General features: G+C 32.4%; 1 protein-coding gene across 6 annotated transcripts in view; it reads right to left on the bottom strand.

Moving 5' to 3' along the window:
* LOC127736175 (FK506-binding protein 5-like) overlaps nt 1–17,681 on the bottom strand; it is a 59,233-nt gene that overhangs the window by 20,390 nt on the left and 21,162 nt on the right. For 4 of the 6 annotated variants that reach the window (XM_052246739.1, XM_052246740.1, XM_052246741.1 and 1 more), the window contains 5 exons: nt 6,729–6,928; nt 6,198–6,304; nt 5,758–5,861; nt 4,652–4,905; nt 886–1,000 (listed from right to left, as the gene is read on the bottom strand). In XM_052246739.1, coding sequence (XP_052102699.1) covers nt 886–1,000; nt 4,652–4,905; nt 5,758–5,861; nt 6,198–6,304; nt 6,729–6,928 — 780 coding nt within the window. The remainder of the gene's footprint in view (nt 1–885; nt 1,001–4,651; nt 4,906–5,757; nt 5,862–6,197; nt 6,305–6,728; nt 6,929–17,681) is intronic. The other 2 variants (XM_052246743.1, XM_052246744.1) reach the window with 2 other exon arrangements.

Raw genomic sequence — 17,681 nt, 5'->3', positions numbered from 1 at the left:
GGACGTACATACGGAGGAACAAGGGTTAACCTTTATACCCCTATTGCCTAGTGGCAGGGGCATAAGAAAAAAGAAAAAAGAAGCCTTTCAATACTACCATTTTGCTGATTTTATCTCAACTTTTTAGTTAAAGCTGCAATGTTGATTAAATGTTCGGAGCCTTGGAGAAATACTTATGGTTGAAACTAGACAACCTCAAAAATGACCATGGTCAGGTTTGGTTTCAATAAGCCTAGTAGTATCAGAGAAGATGGAGGAGCCATGGTCAGGTTTGGTTTCAATAAGCCTAGTGGTTTCAGAGGAGAATGGGGGAAACCATTGTCAGGTTTGGTTTCAACAAGCCTAGTGGTTTCAGAGGAGATGGAGGGAGACCATGGTCAGGTTTGGTTTCAATAAGCCTAGTGGTTTCAGATGGAGGGAGACCCTGGTCAGATTTGGTTTCAATAAGCCTAGTGGTTTCAGAGGAGATGGTGGGACTATAAAAGTCACATGATAGCAATACAGCCAACAAATCACAACAGTTTTATCTAAATTTGAAATCTTGCTTCTATCATGTTTGCAACTTAAAATGTACTTCAGAAAAGCTTTTTAAGATAAAGAGTTTATAGACTGATACAATGTATTTTAAAAAATTTGAAGTAATAAAAAGAATGGTTAATGGGAGCTAATAGCATAACAAGCAGATATGGAACTATTCTCAAACTATTTGTATCAAACAATGGCAACAATTAATTTACATGTTAAATGCATTTATGTAAATTAATTCTTTTGGTGTGTAGCTTATCATTGTATGTTTTCAAATAAAATAACTGGTGCAAACAAGCATTGATTAATATTATTCAAATCATGCAAAAAACCAAAATATAAAATTTACTAAACACATACTTCTCTCCCCTTGGTAGACTGGAGAAGTCAGTAAAGGTTGTTTTTTTCGCTTGGAATTCATTATCATCTTTGAGTGACCTTGATGGTATGGTTTGATAGAGTGGATCCTCCTCGTCTGTAGAGAAAGAAAGTGGTCTAAGTGGTGTAATTATAGTATTTATACTGGTCAAGTTATTACCACATTATCACATAGACAAGTCTTCTTTTACTCAATCAATTATTGTATGTGGTAATGGCCTTACTTAACATGGTGTTCACATCTCAGGATACAATAAATCAATTCACACAATTTAATGCCATATCATCTCATTTCATACATTTAGTAGATTTCTTAATACCTACCATTTTTAAAAAAAATTCCATGAAATATTTGTTAGTATGATTATACTGATATGAATTGATTTGGAAGCATAGTGGATATTAACTACAGTATGGTCCACTGTCATTTTAGTAATAACAGGTATTTCTTTCCTTATAAAAGTACATCAAAATTACTATGTCATAAATAGAATAGCTACTGCTACTATCACTTTTAAATTGTAATTAATTTTGATTTATTTACAAGCACAAATAAAGAAGATACTGATGTATAAATATACAGAGAAACATCCTCCTCGAATACTGTCAAATAATTAATCTTATCAAGTAATTGTTATTCAAGACATATTATTTAGTTATTCAGAGTTTTCATATTCCAATTTTTGGGGCAACCATTTTATAAAATTCGTTTTTACATTATTTTGAACAGTCCTGAACAAATTGTATTTTGAGAAACGTACATAGATTTCACCAAAATGAAACTAGAGAATTCCAATAGCTGATATTGCTCACTAGTTCGAATGCATAATATTGACCCAGTAAAAGAAATGACTAAAAAGATAAGAAAATTGTCTTGGTATTATTTGGTCCATACAGAAACAGCAGTCTCAGTTGAAACTTTTTTTATGTTCTATGTAGCTATCTTAATCCATGAAGCAGTAATACTAGTGACATATTGGACATAATAATTTAGTTCATTCTGAAAGTTGGACACCTTAGAAATAAAATAGACAATTAATTTCTCTATTTTCAGATACACTTACAACAGCTTACTAGATCATCAACTTAGTTATGCTAAAAATAAATTCAGTCAATTACTGTATATGAAAACCCCCCATTAATTTTATCCCTTTTTCTATTTTTAGTAACAATGTCTATATTGGTTCGGTTGAAAGGTGCTTGTTCATCATGATTTTCAATGTAGATCTAGGTATTTTGTTCCGGTCCCTACTGAAATTGAAAAAAAAAAAAAAATCATGAGAGACATTTCAAAATCTGTTATTTTTGTTTTCAATATAGTTTTGTTTTTATGAAAGAAAACATGAGGGAATAACTGAAATGGAAGTAAATAGAAATAAAAGTCTATTATAGGTACAACATCAAGCAAAGTGAACCACATGATACTTAGGAAAATAGCTTAAATCATATATCAGGCTGCTACAATGGATATTGAATTAAAATATATTCATTGCAGTAAGCAAATATAAAACAATGTGCAAACAAAACTGGTAACTTAGATCCTTCAGGCAATTACTTCAACAGAAATTGAAATATATATACTACTCGCATAAAAACCACTAGCAACAAAGCAAAGATAAAAAGAAGAGAATTGTGGATGTCATTTGTCTTTGTAATCTAATGGACAGAACCAAAGGAATTCAATACACTGTTAGTAATATTCCAGTAGTAATGAAATATGCCGTTATTACTAATTACTCAGGTCATTTTAGTACTCAAGACTACATTAATGGAACAAGAACGTTGAATACAAATACTCAGTTCATCTCGGTACTAACAATTTCTAACAAAATCAATGCAGGGTTAAAACGTATCTTCCTCATAACCCATTGCTTGTAAAAATGGCATCTAGCTTGGATAATATTAAATCTATGTTTAAATCATATAAAGATGCCCTCACTAAACCTTCTAAACCTTTGATTTATAAAAGCTTTTGTTAAATGTGGACTGGCAGTTCTCAGGTGAGGATCCAGGATTTTGAATAAGGGTGGGGGGTAGGGGGAGGGATGGGGAAATGGAGTATATAGATCTTCATCAGATGTACTCCATGCAGTATTCATTTTCAACTGTCCTTGAATTGAATCGGCTAGATACCATAGTGTACATGATATATAAATATATCATATCACTACTTTTCCCCCATTATATGATATCACAATTATTCCTGTATAATGTTGACTCCACAAAGGGAAATGGTAGACACCACAAGGCAAAAATGATCTTTGCATTTTTTTTTACATCAACAGTTTTGCATGCATGGAACTTTAAAACAATATTTTTATCTAATTAGAAGCTGTAGTTTCAAATAACTTCAGCTTACGTTTTGCAGACCATACATTAGACTTTGCAAGCTTGATGTTCATAAGCATTGATCAAACAAAATTCTTTAAAAAGTCAATTTCTGGCCATCTTCTAGAGGAAAACTGTGATTTTGTACAAAAATTATATTAAAGAGAAAAAAAAACAGAAACATTAGAACAAATATTTTAACGAACTTTCTTCTACAAATGGTATATACAGCCTTTGTGGTTAAATCAATCATTATAGCCTACACCTTCTCACAAGGGGAACCTAATAGTTAACTATAACCTTTATGAGTCTGTCCTTTTGGTATTAATTTTTGTGTATTCAAATTCTCACACAATATTTCTTGGAATTGAAAGACATTTAGTTGTTACACATCATATCATATTTTGATGAAGATTAAAAACAAACATTGGGAGGTGGAGTTTTCTATAAAAAATCAAAATTTTTTGTATTAAGTTTAATCAATGCCAATTTTCTGTTGATTAGATTACAATAAAATCAAGGTATCATGAATAGAGGAGCATATACTAATTTTATGTTAAATGGAATTTTTTCGTTGGGGTAAGAAAAAAAAAATTTTTCCACAAAAATACCAATTTTTCCTACTGTTTCCATTTACTTGAAATGAAATTTTTCCAGTCATTTAGAAATATATTTTGGGAATAAAATGTTTTTGGTTTTTTTTGGCACAAAATTTCAATTTTAAAATCAAGTTCTGGTTAGCACAATTTCTCCTAAAGTATTCCTTGGAATTTCTTCTGTGGCGAATCAAGCACGAACAAGATATGAAAGTTGTTTAGTAAAACAATAAATTTGAAATTATGGGTTAACATAAAAAATGCAAAAATAGAAAGTCTAGACAAACAATAATACTAAGTAAGCTATTCTACAACTTAAAAGTCACAATTACTACAAGATGGCACTAAAATGGTTCATTTAAGGATGTACTTAGGTGAAATTAAAAAAAATGTAGAATTTAAAAGTGATACTATAAGTCAGAAGAGCATTAGTTAAGGAACAAAATAAGCTAAAAATATTGATAGGCTATGGAGCTCCTTTTCGAGATATTTATTTTTTTTAAAAGGGTGGGATAGGCTGACTCGGACTTTTACCTTATATTTGCATTGGTATTATTTGGGTCTCAAATCGAAAGAAAAGAAATCTAGAATCTGCTTAAATTTTGGTAATCGACCTTTTATGAGCTATTGAAGTCTTATATGAAAAGAAAAATAGGTGTTATGGGGCAAAATACTTTACCCTGTATTGTAGGAAAAAAACCAAGGAGTCCGAACATCTGACAAAAATTCCTAAACCTGACCTAAGTACATCCTTAAATGATAAAATTAGTAGCATCAGCCTGTGATATATAATTCTAGCTTTCATACAACATGTAGAGATTCACCTTCTCCATCATTATCATATTGTCCACTAGCTCTTGTTCCCATATTGACCCTCAAACTCTCCGTATCTTCGTTTTCTAGATAGTTGGGATGTTTTTTGGAATTGTTAATCTCACCTCTTGCTGAACCTCCATCAAAGTTAATATCTGCATAATTCATTTTTTTTTTAGAGTCTGTTCTTCCCCAAGGCTGTTCACATGTTTTGATTTCTCCAGATTTTGGCAAAGAACCTGATGGTACTGGAGGTGGTTCATCCCTAAATATAAAAAAAGACAACATCAGCATCTCAGATAATTTTTTTTTAGATTAAGACATATCTACAGACTCTAGCGGGCATGTATTACTTTCTTGAATCTATGACAAATGTCAAAATGGGCTCCAACTTTATTAAACCAATTCAATGTTTTTTTTATTGCAGCAAAATTTTTAGCCTGACTTCTTTGCAGGACTTTTTAGATTTTTTTTTTATCAGTTTAAAATTCAGTTACAATTAAGAACAACTAAAAGTTTGACTAACTAGTGGAAGTGATCTGTTTTTAAAAGTGTCAATTATAGTTGATAAACAACATATGTGATGATCATAGCACACAGCAGGCTTTTTGGCTAGTTGAGCTTAAGAACAAGTTTCTTTGTTAACTGTACAATGCTTGCAATCAAATGGAAATGTTTGTGTATTGTGTAAAGGGGAATAACTCTAAAAATTATGCAATATTTTTTTCATACAGGTTGACAAGTTACTTTGGATGCAGTCAATTATATTTACTTAAGTTCTCAAGGCATTATTCTATATGCATGTTAGTGATCAATTTCTGCCGTGAAATCAAGCAACATATTTTTCTAATTGAATATGATGATTTGAAGTATATAGATCCATTATAGATCGGCTGGGATTTCACTCTTTGAAAATAACATGAATGTTTTATAGCTACACAGAGTTAGACTAATGTAAGTAAGCAAAACACTTCTTGTAAAATATGAACCATGTTCTCACTTTGTTACACAAACTAGTTATTCAAATCTTTTGAAATGAAAGAATGAATAACACATTTCTTTCACTAACTGGTCCATAGATTTCTCATATCCCCCTCCCCAAAGAGGAGTTACTCACTCTGATTCACTTTCTGTACTTCCCGACTCTGACCCAGATGACGAAGATCCTGTTTCACTAGAGCTTTCATCTCCATTCCGTACATGAGCTTCAATTTCTACAGGCTTAAAATATATAACATAATTTAACAATTAGGGTTACACTCGGTTACCGTATATGTGTTCACAATAATTAATAATATACTCTTCAAAAATAGAATGTTTCATTGACAATTGATTGAAAAATAATCGTTTCAGTTCTGAACAAATAATGTGCATTAAATCACCTTCAACTACAATGGAAAAGTTGATTACATACATCTATTTTGTTTCTAAAAGTATGGTGCAATGATGAGTTGTAGAGGTAATATATAACTCACTGTGGTTATAATAAGTAGAATCAATCAGGTTAAATATATATCGTTTACAAAGTTAAAAGTAAAAACTGTAAATTTAAGAAACCTGTTTTCTTCTGTGTTCTTTGTGTCTTCTATCCATCTTTTCATTTCCTTTGTCTTTATCATCATCTGTGTCTTTATCATCTTCTGATTCAGAACCGTCATCTTCACCTGGAATAACATATACAAAAAAGAATTCAAATCAAAGTCCAAATACTTTTCTTCCTTCCTTGTTTAAGAACACAAGCTCAGTATTGATAGTAATGTCTAGTTATCACTGTAGACAACTACTTAGACTGCTTGGCCACAGAGGCCCCATTAAACAGAGAAATTGGTCTCTCAAAATAAAAACAAAAGACAAAATGTTTGGGCAAAGGGGCACAACCAAGTTTAATAGCTGCAAAAAGGAATTTATTTTTGGATGTATATGAAGTGATAATGTTTAAAAATAGGATCCAAGTATCCAGGAATCCAGTCTTAATATCATAGTATATTATTAAAGTTGATAAATGTAACAATCATTTTGATAGGTTGCAGTGAATCAAATGGTATTCATCAAAATCTGCCATTGTAATCTTTGTGAAAACCAGCCTACCTTTATCAAGTTTTCCCATCTGTTCCAGCACAGCCTTTTTATCTTGATCTTCAGATTCTTCAGAACTGCTTTCTGTTTCTTCCTCTTCCAAACTGTCGTCTGATTCAGATCCATGAACAGATCTGTTTGATGCTGTTTCTCTATCCTTAGACCGCTGAGAATCAGACTGTTTGGATGCAGCAGTTTTTGAAGACTGAAATCTAAAAAAGAATCAACATAAAAATAAGATGTGGTATGATTGCCAATGAGAATACTCTCCACCAGAGACCAAATGAAGTAGAAGTTAAAAACTTTAGGTCACTGTGCAGTCTTCAAAAATGAGCAAAACACATACCACACAGCAAGCTATAAAAGGCCCCAAAATGACCAATGTAAAACAATTCAAACCAGAAAACTAACTGAATTATGTACAAAACAATAAAAAAAAATCATCAAACCACAAACACTGAATTACAGGCCCCTGAATTGGAACAGGCATCTACAGAATGTGGCAAGGTTAAACATGCTAGGAGGCACCAATCCTCCTCTAATCTGGGATAGTGGTGCAACAGCACAACACAAGAATAAATTAAAGTTTCTTCTTCAATAGACCTTATCTCTATTTAGGAATCTGCGACACTTGACCTCAGAATCTGTAACACTTGAACTATTGACATCATACAACAATCCATTTTCCTTTGTGGTGTCAGACATTTACTATTATTATGTCAAAATTTTACGGGAACCTTTGTGATGTTCAGAAATGGCAGACAAATAGTGATAAGGTGGATAAACTAGTGTTACACATATATATATATATATGTCATAGGTGTTCTTTTATGTAAAAGGTTAACTGTTTTTAAAGTGAATTTTATTGAGAAAATATATTATTTTAGAAAATATGAAATTATGAAATAATTGTATGACAAATTTTGATTTAATTACTCAGGTAAATTTTGTGAAACATGTCGCTTGTAAATAATTGCTCTGAGCAACGTTTTGGTATTTTGTCAATTGTCATTAATTAATCTGAGCAATATTAGGTTTTAATTAGTATCATAAATGTAATTAACTTGTATCTCTGTAATTGACATTATTCACATTTCACCTTTGGACATTTTTGAACAATAGTATTAATACTCAAATTATCTCAATTATCAAAATTATCAATGTCTGTCATTTTATGAGTAGTTTTCAGCATTCGCCTTAAATATCGGGGTTGAACAGTTATTCGTCAGTGTAGTCTCATCGGTGTTATCCAGATAGGAGTGCTTCCAAAGCCAACCAGGCTCGGCTACTCTGAGGAAAATCATCAACTCAAAAGACTCAAACTCGATCAACTCAACTCAACCAATCTTTGGACTTCAAGTGAAACATTTAGTGGAAATATTTTAATTGAACTGTAACTTTGGACATTTAGAACTTTCAACTTTAACTGTGATTTTGTATTAGTGACTTTATAATTTAGAACATTTAGATTTTGATTGTTTGTTTATTGTTTTGGAATTATTATCAACATTTAGATCTGTTATTATATAAAACTGTTACAACTTGCTGCTTGCTTTATAGTTTTGCCTGCCATCGCTCAAGTCTTGCGAAAGACTGACCTCCTGTCCCTTGGGTTGTGCATGTTCGATAGTCCCCCTTAAACTCGACGTGCACTGGCTCTTGGTGACAGATTTGGTGGAGGACCCGTTGGCAGAATTTCGATCCATTTAGCTTTGGCATGGCATTATTATTAGCAACAGCTTTCAAAATTACTTTTAAATTATCTACTTACAAAATTTGCGAAGGAATTTCATAACAAAAATTGAACAGAAATAACAACGGAAAATGAGAATCTACTATTGAAGATAAGTAACTTATTGAAATATTATTTATTATTTTATCTTTACAGTTATATTTAAATTTTTCTAGTCTCAGCAAATATTGTACAAGATTGAATCTAAATGGATTAAAAATAAAATTAGTTTTAAATCTGTAAAAGTCATTGGTAGTATTCAAATGATATTTTTCATAGTCTACCCTTTACAGAAGTCTAATTATAATCTTGTTTAGTTTCAGTTTTCAACTTTAAAAGTTGCTATACCAAAGTTGGCAAACTATTCGTAAAGAAAGACAACTGCAGTGTGTGAACAAAATAGATCTACAACAGAGACTAAAGATAAGTAGCTTTTGAAATAATAATATTCATAAGAATTCTCGAAATTAAATTGCTAGTTATTAAAGCAAAAAGTTTCTTTAAAGAAAAGTTGTGAATATATAAATTATTGAGACTGCTAATAAATTTAAAACATTTTGTAGATTTACACACATTTTATGTAGCATATTGCCTTTTTATTCTGTGAATAGATTTTATCTAATATAGTCAAAATTCTTTTAGTAGAAGTCATGGGAAAGAAAAGAATTAAGAATATATGGTGCTGCAAAAGATCAAAATGTGCAAGTCTTTCAACTGTTACAGCAAGAGAAGCAGATATAGAATTTAAATCATCTTTAGAAAGAAACTTTATGTACCTGAACATTGAAAATTCAAATCAAAAGTGCTTGATTGACAGTGGTGCAACAATAAGTTGTATAAGTCAACATCTTTTAAAACAACTAAAACCTCAAGCTGACATACAGAGATCATCAATTTTTAGTGGAGTTGGAGTATGCGGAGAAGTACACCCAGTGCTAGGACAAACTACTTTGGAAATAAGATTTGGCGAACACAAAATTTTACAGAACTTTCACATTTTCGAAACACTTCATTCAAAAATACTTCTTGGATTGGACTTTTTGGTAGCTCATAAGGTTAATATGGATTTTGGAAAAATGATAATATCTGTGCCAAATGTAACAGGAAAAGATAGTGCTACATCTAAAGGAAAGGAGAACATGGTTTCTACAGTTACTGTTCCAACATTCAAAGATGACAACATTCAGATTGCCATGGCAACCACAGTGGACCTAGTAAAAGTACCAGCTCAATCTGAAATCATAATTCCAGTACATGTTGGAAGGTTTAAACATGGAACAACAGTAATTTTAGAACCAAAAGGAAACTTATCCATTGAACATCAAGTAGCTGGGGGAAAGACAATTTCTACAGTGTTAAGAGGCATAGCTTCATACAGACTTATGAATCCTACAAATTCAACCGTTTACATTCCAAGAAGGACTAGAATTGCGAAAGCCGAAACTATACAGTTCAACCGTGTTACAAAGTTCACAGAAGGATCATCTGCTCCTATAAACTTTCTTGGCAAAACAACTAGTAATCAACTTTGTAGTAAATTTTCAGACCTAGGATTTAATTTGGACAATTTGGAACTTACAGCGGAACAAAAACAACAAATTCAAAACTTTCTTATTCAAAATAGGGACATATTTGCAAAAGATTTAAGTGAACTGGGACATACCAACTTGCATTTCCACACAATATATACTGGTGATGCAAAACCAATTAGTGCTGCTCCATATAGACAATCTCCACAAATGCGCAGAGAACTAGATAAACAACTTGATGAAATGGAAAGATATAATATTATTGAGGAGTCTACTTCACCATGGCATAGTCCAGTCGTACTTGTTAAGAAAAGAAATGGAAGTATTCGCATATGTGTAGATTTTAGGGCTTTAAACCGTATAACAGAACCCATGTCAGCAGTAATTCCAACTATGACTGATATATTTGACACTTTGGCAGATTCAAAAGCAGAAATATTCTCATCTCTCGATTTAACATCCGGATTTTGGCAGGTCCCGCTAGACCGAGCAACGAAGCATAAGAGTGCATTCATCACGCATAAAGGTGTATATGAATTTAATAGACTTCCATTCGGTATGATGAACTCTCCATTGACTTTCCAGTGTTTGATGACAAAAGTGCTAAAGGACTTAAATTTCAAAATTGCGTTAGTTTACATAGATGACATTCTAATTTTCTCAAAGAACTTTGAAGACCACCTTAATCACCTTCAACAAGTTTTTTCCAACCTACGTGAAGCAAACCTGAAACTTAATCCTGAAAAATGTAAATTCGCAACAAGAACAATCAAGTATCTAGGACATGTTATATCAAAAGACGGCATCCGTGTCAATCCGGAAAATACAGAAAAAGTTAAGGACTTCGCCAGACCAACCACTGCAAAGCAAGTTAAAAGTTTTTTAGGAATGGCAAACTACTATAGAAAATTTGTAAAGGACTATGCCCACATAGCAGCTCCATTAACAAAGCTTCTAAAGAAAGATCAAAGATTCAGGTGGACTCCAGAATGTGATATTGCGTTTGAAAATTTAAAAGACCGTTTGACATCAGCTCCAATTTTATCGTTTCCTCATTTAGACAAACCATTCATCTTAGCAACAGATTCTTCTGAGTTTTCAAATGGATATATTTTAAGTCAGATTCAAAATGGATTAGAACATGTGATTGCTTATGGCGGTAGACAATTAAGGGGTTCAGAACTTAAGTGGCATATTACTGACAAAGAGGCTCTAGCATTAGTAGAAGGAGTTCAACATTTTAAACATTATTTGGCAAATCAAGAGTTCACAGTGTATACAGACAATATTTCAGTTAAATATCTTCAGAAAATTAAAGATTGTCAGGGAAGACTTGGTAGGTGGAGTTTGCTTTTACAAGCCTATAACTTTAAAATTCAACATCGTGCAGGATCTAAAAACCCAGCAGACTGCTTATCAAGACAAAAACATTTAGAAATTAATAATAGTGCTCCTTATGACTCAAGTGAACTTGCAGACCATTTAGGCTCCATAGATATACAGAAAGAATATACAGAAGTTACATTTATATATAAGGGTGAAAATGAAGATGCTGTTATTTCAAGTTTACAAACCGTTACAATCAATGATATTCAATTAACAAATTTAGCCGAAGAACAAGAGACATGTAAAGACTTTGCTGATATCATTAAATACAAACAGTCAGGAAGAGTACCACAGAATCCAGAACTTGCAAGGGCAGTCGTAGCCGAATCATTCAACTTTGAGTTAGAAGATGGAATATTAAAACACTTCTACTCAAAACGTTGTAAGAAAGTGCCAAAAGATGAACGACTTGTTAAACAGATTGCAGTTCCAAGGAATCTCCGTGATTCAATACTCAAAGCCTATCATGACTGCATTCTGGGAGGAGGACATCAAGGATTTGAACGAACATATGCTGCAATTCGAAACAAATATTTCTGGCCATCGATGTATAGTGACATTAATCAATATGTAAAAACGTGTGAAGTGTGCCAGCAGTCCAAACGTGCTTTCAATTCAAAACCACCACCTCTCCAACCACAACCAACAAATGACATTTTCGGCCGATGGCATATGGATATTTTAAGTGGACTTCCAACAACAAAAGATAAATATAAACATGTTTTACTCGTAGTTGACAGCTATTCGAAATGGTGCGAAGCTTTTCCGTTAAGATCTGAGGAAGCAGGTGAAGTTGCAAATGTTTTATATAGAGAAATAATATCCCGTTATGGTGCTCCTAGGACTCTATTATCTGACCGCGGACGTAATTTTGTTTCAAATTTAGTTAAAGCTCTTTCGGAACTGTTCAATATTAAAAGACACCTTACTAGCTCATACCATCCGCAGACAAATGGTGCATGCGAAAGAATGAACTCTGTAATTTTACAAGCATTAAGAGCCTATACAAGGGATCAACAAGATGATTGGTATGATGTGCTACCTGGAATTTTAATGGCCTATCGTGCTACACCCGCCACTCAATCAACTGATTATTCACCATTCTTTTTACTTTATGGACGAGAAATGACATTACCTATTGACACCGCGCTAATACCAAAAGATCGTTTGGCACAAGACCACAAAATATTTTTAAGCAGAATTCTTCAAAACTTGGAAACTTCAAGAAAAATTGCTGCCAAGAACATCAAGCAAGCACAAGAAAGATATAAACAACAATACGACAAAAAATCAAAAGAACCTGAATTTCAACCAGCTCAACGTGTTTGGCTTTATTGTACCAAAGTTCCTGTCGGAAAAGCACCAAAATTACACAGAAAATGGTCTGGACCTTATTATATTACCCGTATTGGACCCAATAGTACTTACAAACTTAGAAATTGTGCAACAAACAAAGAGGTTAAGTCGATGGTAAACGCGCAACGAATGAAGCCATATTACGATCCAAAAGACAGACCGACTAATTTACCAGATGAGTTTCAAAATGATAACGAAGAACTGAATCCAGAAGAAATACAAGATGACAACATCAATGATAATGATCAACTTTTACCAAACAACCGTCAACAACCAGTGCCACCAATCAACAATGAAATAAATAGACAACAACCACCCATTCCTGTAGTAAACAACAATAGGCCAACTCAGAACCAACAACAACTTCCTGTTGATAGAATCAACAACAGACAACAACAAAATCAACAACCAGCACAAAATAGTGGAACAAATAAGAGAACTGCAGGCCCTTCAGGAGATTCAACCGTAAATGCACCAGTTAAAGACAACAAGCCATCTTGTCAGGACTGTAAGAACAATAAGTGTAAGGCATTCAAAGAAGAGGAGATTCAACAAGTTTTATCGTCAATCAGAGGTAACGGTACATTATATTATAAACTTAAGTTTACCGATAAATCAAGAAACACAGAATGGTATTTTCCGTGCAAGGTCCCAGCAAAATTAATACGAGAATTTCATGCGCAACGTACAATGAGTGGTAAGAAAAGAAAACGCCCATTACAACAGAATAAACATAAATTTTTCACAAAACCGGATCCAGCGGTGAATAGTGTACAATATATTTCAACTAAAGTCACAGCTGACATAAGCACACAAACTGAAACCATCAATGAACAAGGTCAAGGAAATAAACATCAACAGTTATTGGCCATAAGAATTGTTAACAACCGACCATACTTTCTAATTAAATCTGGAAATACTACAAAATACAAATCAATGACTTCAGTACCAAATACCGCTCGACAAGTTTTAATAGATCATAAGGAACGTTTCAAACAAGCCCTTTTACAACAAGAGATTCAATATGCTATGGAGAACAGATTAGATAAGGAAAATCAACGCGACTGCAGTTTTCAAATAGCCTCCGATGGAAAAATACACGAAATTCGATACAACATAGATGGCACAACGGAATATTTATCAGGATACAGGAATCCAGTCATTGCACCAGAGTGGGATACGTTTGATAGTCTGTCAAATGCATCAATAAATAACTTTATAAATGTATTAGAAACACAATACAAGATAGAAATAAGTGTGAGGAGAAGATAAATTTGTGAATAGTACATGTACATTTGTGAAATATGATAGTGTTTTATAGAATGAAAATAATGAATTGTAGCTACTATTTTTATAAAGCCACAAAAATGGGCAAAGAATAGATTATGGAATAAAGCCACATAGATTGGTATTAAGAATATTATAGAGTATAGCCACATAGATTGGCAAATAATGAATTATAGAATATAGTGATTGTTAAAAGATAGATACCGGTATTGTAAATAGAGTGTATGTCTTGTATTTTTATTGTAATACTAGCTAGTATGTTTTTTGTTGTTGTTTTTATGTAACATATTTTTTTTTAAAAGTATATTGACAACCAATGATTAAAACCATTTGGAGTTGGACTGGTCATTCAACTCCCAACCCTGCACTTGTATAGGGCTGACCACCTTATACAAGGAGCATACAGCATAATACATTTTCTTCATTTTTATTAATTTTCAGTCTTGAATTCTTCTTTGCATATGTCTTGTCTTATTTTACATTTTCATAAGTCTGGCTTTTCATATCTTATCTGGCAATTTTCTTTATCTAGCAATTTTGTCTCAAATTGCATTTTTATCTTGTCTTGCAAAATATGCGGTCTTTACAAATACATTTTCTTGTGTATATTATAATACAAAACAGTTTATTCTGGACGATTATTGTATATATATTCTTTTATTTTGAATGGTTTTTTTTTGTACATATGTATATTTTCTCATGTTTGGGGACAAACATATTGGAGAAGGGGGGAATTTGTCATAGGTGTTCTTTTATGTAAAAGGTTAACTGTTTTTAAAGTGAATTTTATTGAGAAAATATATTATTTTAGAAAATATGAAATTATGAAATAATTGTATGACAAATTTTGATTTAATTACTCAGGTAAATTTTGTGAAACATGTCGCTTGTAAATAATTGCTCTGAGCAACGTTTTGGTATTTTGTCAATTGTCATTAATTAATCTGAGCAATATTAGGTTTTAATTAGTATCATAAATGTAATTAACTTGTATCTCTGTAATTGACATTATTCACATTTCACCTTTGGACATTTTTGAACAATAGTATTAATACTCAAATTATCTCAATTATCAAAATTATCAATGTCTGTCATTTTATGAGTAGTTTTCAGCATTCGCCTTAAATATCGGGGTTGAACAGTTATTCGTCAGTGTAGTCTCATCGGTGTTATCCAGATAGGAGTGCTTCCAAAGCCAACCAGGCTCGGCTACTCTGAGGAAAATCATCAACTCAAAAGACTCAAACTCGATCAACTCAACTCAACCAATCTTTGGACTTCAAGTGAAACATTTAGTGGAAATATTTTAATTGAACTGTAACTTTGGACATTTAGAACTTTCAACTTTAACTGTGATTTTGGATTAGTGACTTTATAATTTAGAACATTTAGATTTTGATTGTTTGTTTATTGTTTTGGAATTATTATCAACATTTAGATCTGTTATTATATAAAACTGTTACAACTTGCTGCTTGCTTTATAGTTTTGCCTGCCATCGCTCAAGTCTTGCGAAAGACTGACCTCCTGTCCCTTGGGTTGTGCATGTTCGATAGTCCCCCTTAAACTCGACGTGCACTGGCTCTTGGTGACATATATATATATACAGAATGCAGTCTTTTTAATAACAATAATGTGAGTTATTGCTCACTAATTATATGTCTGTTCAAGCTACAATTTTTGGCAAACAGGAAGGAAAATATTGAAGGATCAGAAAATGTGATATACAGTATGGCATAACCAGACGAAGCTTGGTGCCATATATCAAGAAGCTATCACTTGTTTTGCTGGGAAAATGTAACAAAAATGCATAACATTTTAAAAATACAAGTTTTGGGCAAAAATAAAAAAGACCATCATAGGAACTGAAAATATGTCACATAGTATGGCATAAACAAATGAAGCTCTGTATTATATACTAAGTAGCTGTGAAAAAATGCCACAAAAATGTACTATAGACAGGCAGATGGACAGACAGAGGACAACCAGTATACACACCTCCGTTAGAGCAGGGATATAAAAAGTTCTTACAATGTTAATATCTATTGGTACAAACTAAGATAAATTCAAAAACAATTTTACACTGTACTTCAATTCTTCATAAATACACTTCTGCTATTAACAACTTCCCTTTTCAGCTTATCCACCTTTGGCACAGTGGACCTTGCCTTGTATGATGAAAATTTTAATTTTTGATCAGTAAATATAAAGGTTAAATATGTGTATGCTTCTCACTAAGTTTTTCAGCATAGCATTTTTATAACAAAGCAGAGGACTAAAATTACTGTAGCCTTTTGTGATTCTAAAAAATGTAACCAGAATCATGCATGGATAGTACTAAGGATAAAGAACCAAAAATTTACATTCAATTTCAAAGAGAGTACATTGCATAAATAGGAAAATCTTAGACAACAGAGCCCTATATAACTTTAATGCAAAATGTGATGACAATATCTAATATATCCTCAAAAGAGTTGGATGAGCTAAAAAAAACTATATAATATGGCATTATTTCATACTAGCTAAAATAATTATGGGAATGCAAAAATATGTGATAAGCAAAAATGATTTCTGAAAAGTTTCACTATACCATGCTTCAAGGAGAAAGTAGATAAACATGTCAAACATTTTCATAAGGAAAAATACAGTTTTGATTTTAATTTTTCATTTATACTTTTAAAAAATTGCTGAAACAGTGATGGCCCTGGTAATGAGAGTTGTTAACCAAATATATTATATAGGATCACAAAAAATCTGTCATTTACCCAAAAGAATGGTAACAACTGGCCTTTTACAGAATTTTAAAAATAGATCAATGACTTAAATGGTTGAGTTGCACAGAATGTTTCATAAACAATGGAGAATGCTCTATACTGAACATTTAAATATTTGAAGAATGACTAAGTTCCTTAGTCTGGAAAAATGAGAAAAAAAATTCCTCAAACAATTCCATAGTAGCAGATGCACAACTTCAACATACATGCAATCTTGCTGTGAAGTTTCAGGGGTCTGGATTGAAAACTGTAGGAGGAGTTGATTACACAAAACTTGTACCCTCTTTCATAAATTTTGCTGACAATTGACTAAGTTTCCAAGTCTGGAAAAATGAGAAAAAATTCCTCAAACAATTCCATAATAGCAGGTGCACAACTTCAGCATATGTGCAATCTTCCTGTGAAGTTTCAGGGATCTAGGCTGAAACTGTAAGAGGAGTTGATTACACAATCTAGGTACACACTTTTCCCAGCCCGCCCGACATCACCATACTATAAGCTGGTTTTGGACTTTGTCAAAACCGGCCCAAAAAATAGAATTCTGTATCTTTTTGGAGTAAATTTTTTTTCTTTTAGGTATAAATGGTGGCAACCATATTTGATAGCTGTTTGGGTCCTCAACCATATTTTCTAAAATGGGTTCATAAATGTATCATCAGTCTGGGAGCTACAGGTTTAATAATATTTTAACAGATGTTTTTTGACAAATTTTCTATTTTTAGTATCAGTGGGTGCCATGATTGATGACTGAGGGTCACCCACTATCAATCTTAATGGAAATCCAATGCATTTCATCTTAGTTTGGAAGCGGGATTTTTTATTTTTTTCTTAACTGTTCAAAACTTAAGGCAGTCATTTTGGTTGGACGGCTTCAATCAGACAGAATTCTGAAACTAGAGATGG

Source organism: Mytilus californianus, unplaced genomic scaffold (assembly GCF_021869535.1).
Source record: "Mytilus californianus isolate M0D057914Y unplaced genomic scaffold, xbMytCali1.0.p SCAF_3, whole genome shotgun sequence".
In the NCBI taxonomy this organism is placed as follows: Eukaryota; Metazoa; Mollusca; class Bivalvia; order Mytilida; family Mytilidae; genus Mytilus; species Mytilus californianus.
Note: the sequence above shows the minus strand (reverse complement) of the source record. Positions and strands in the feature narration are given on the sequence as shown.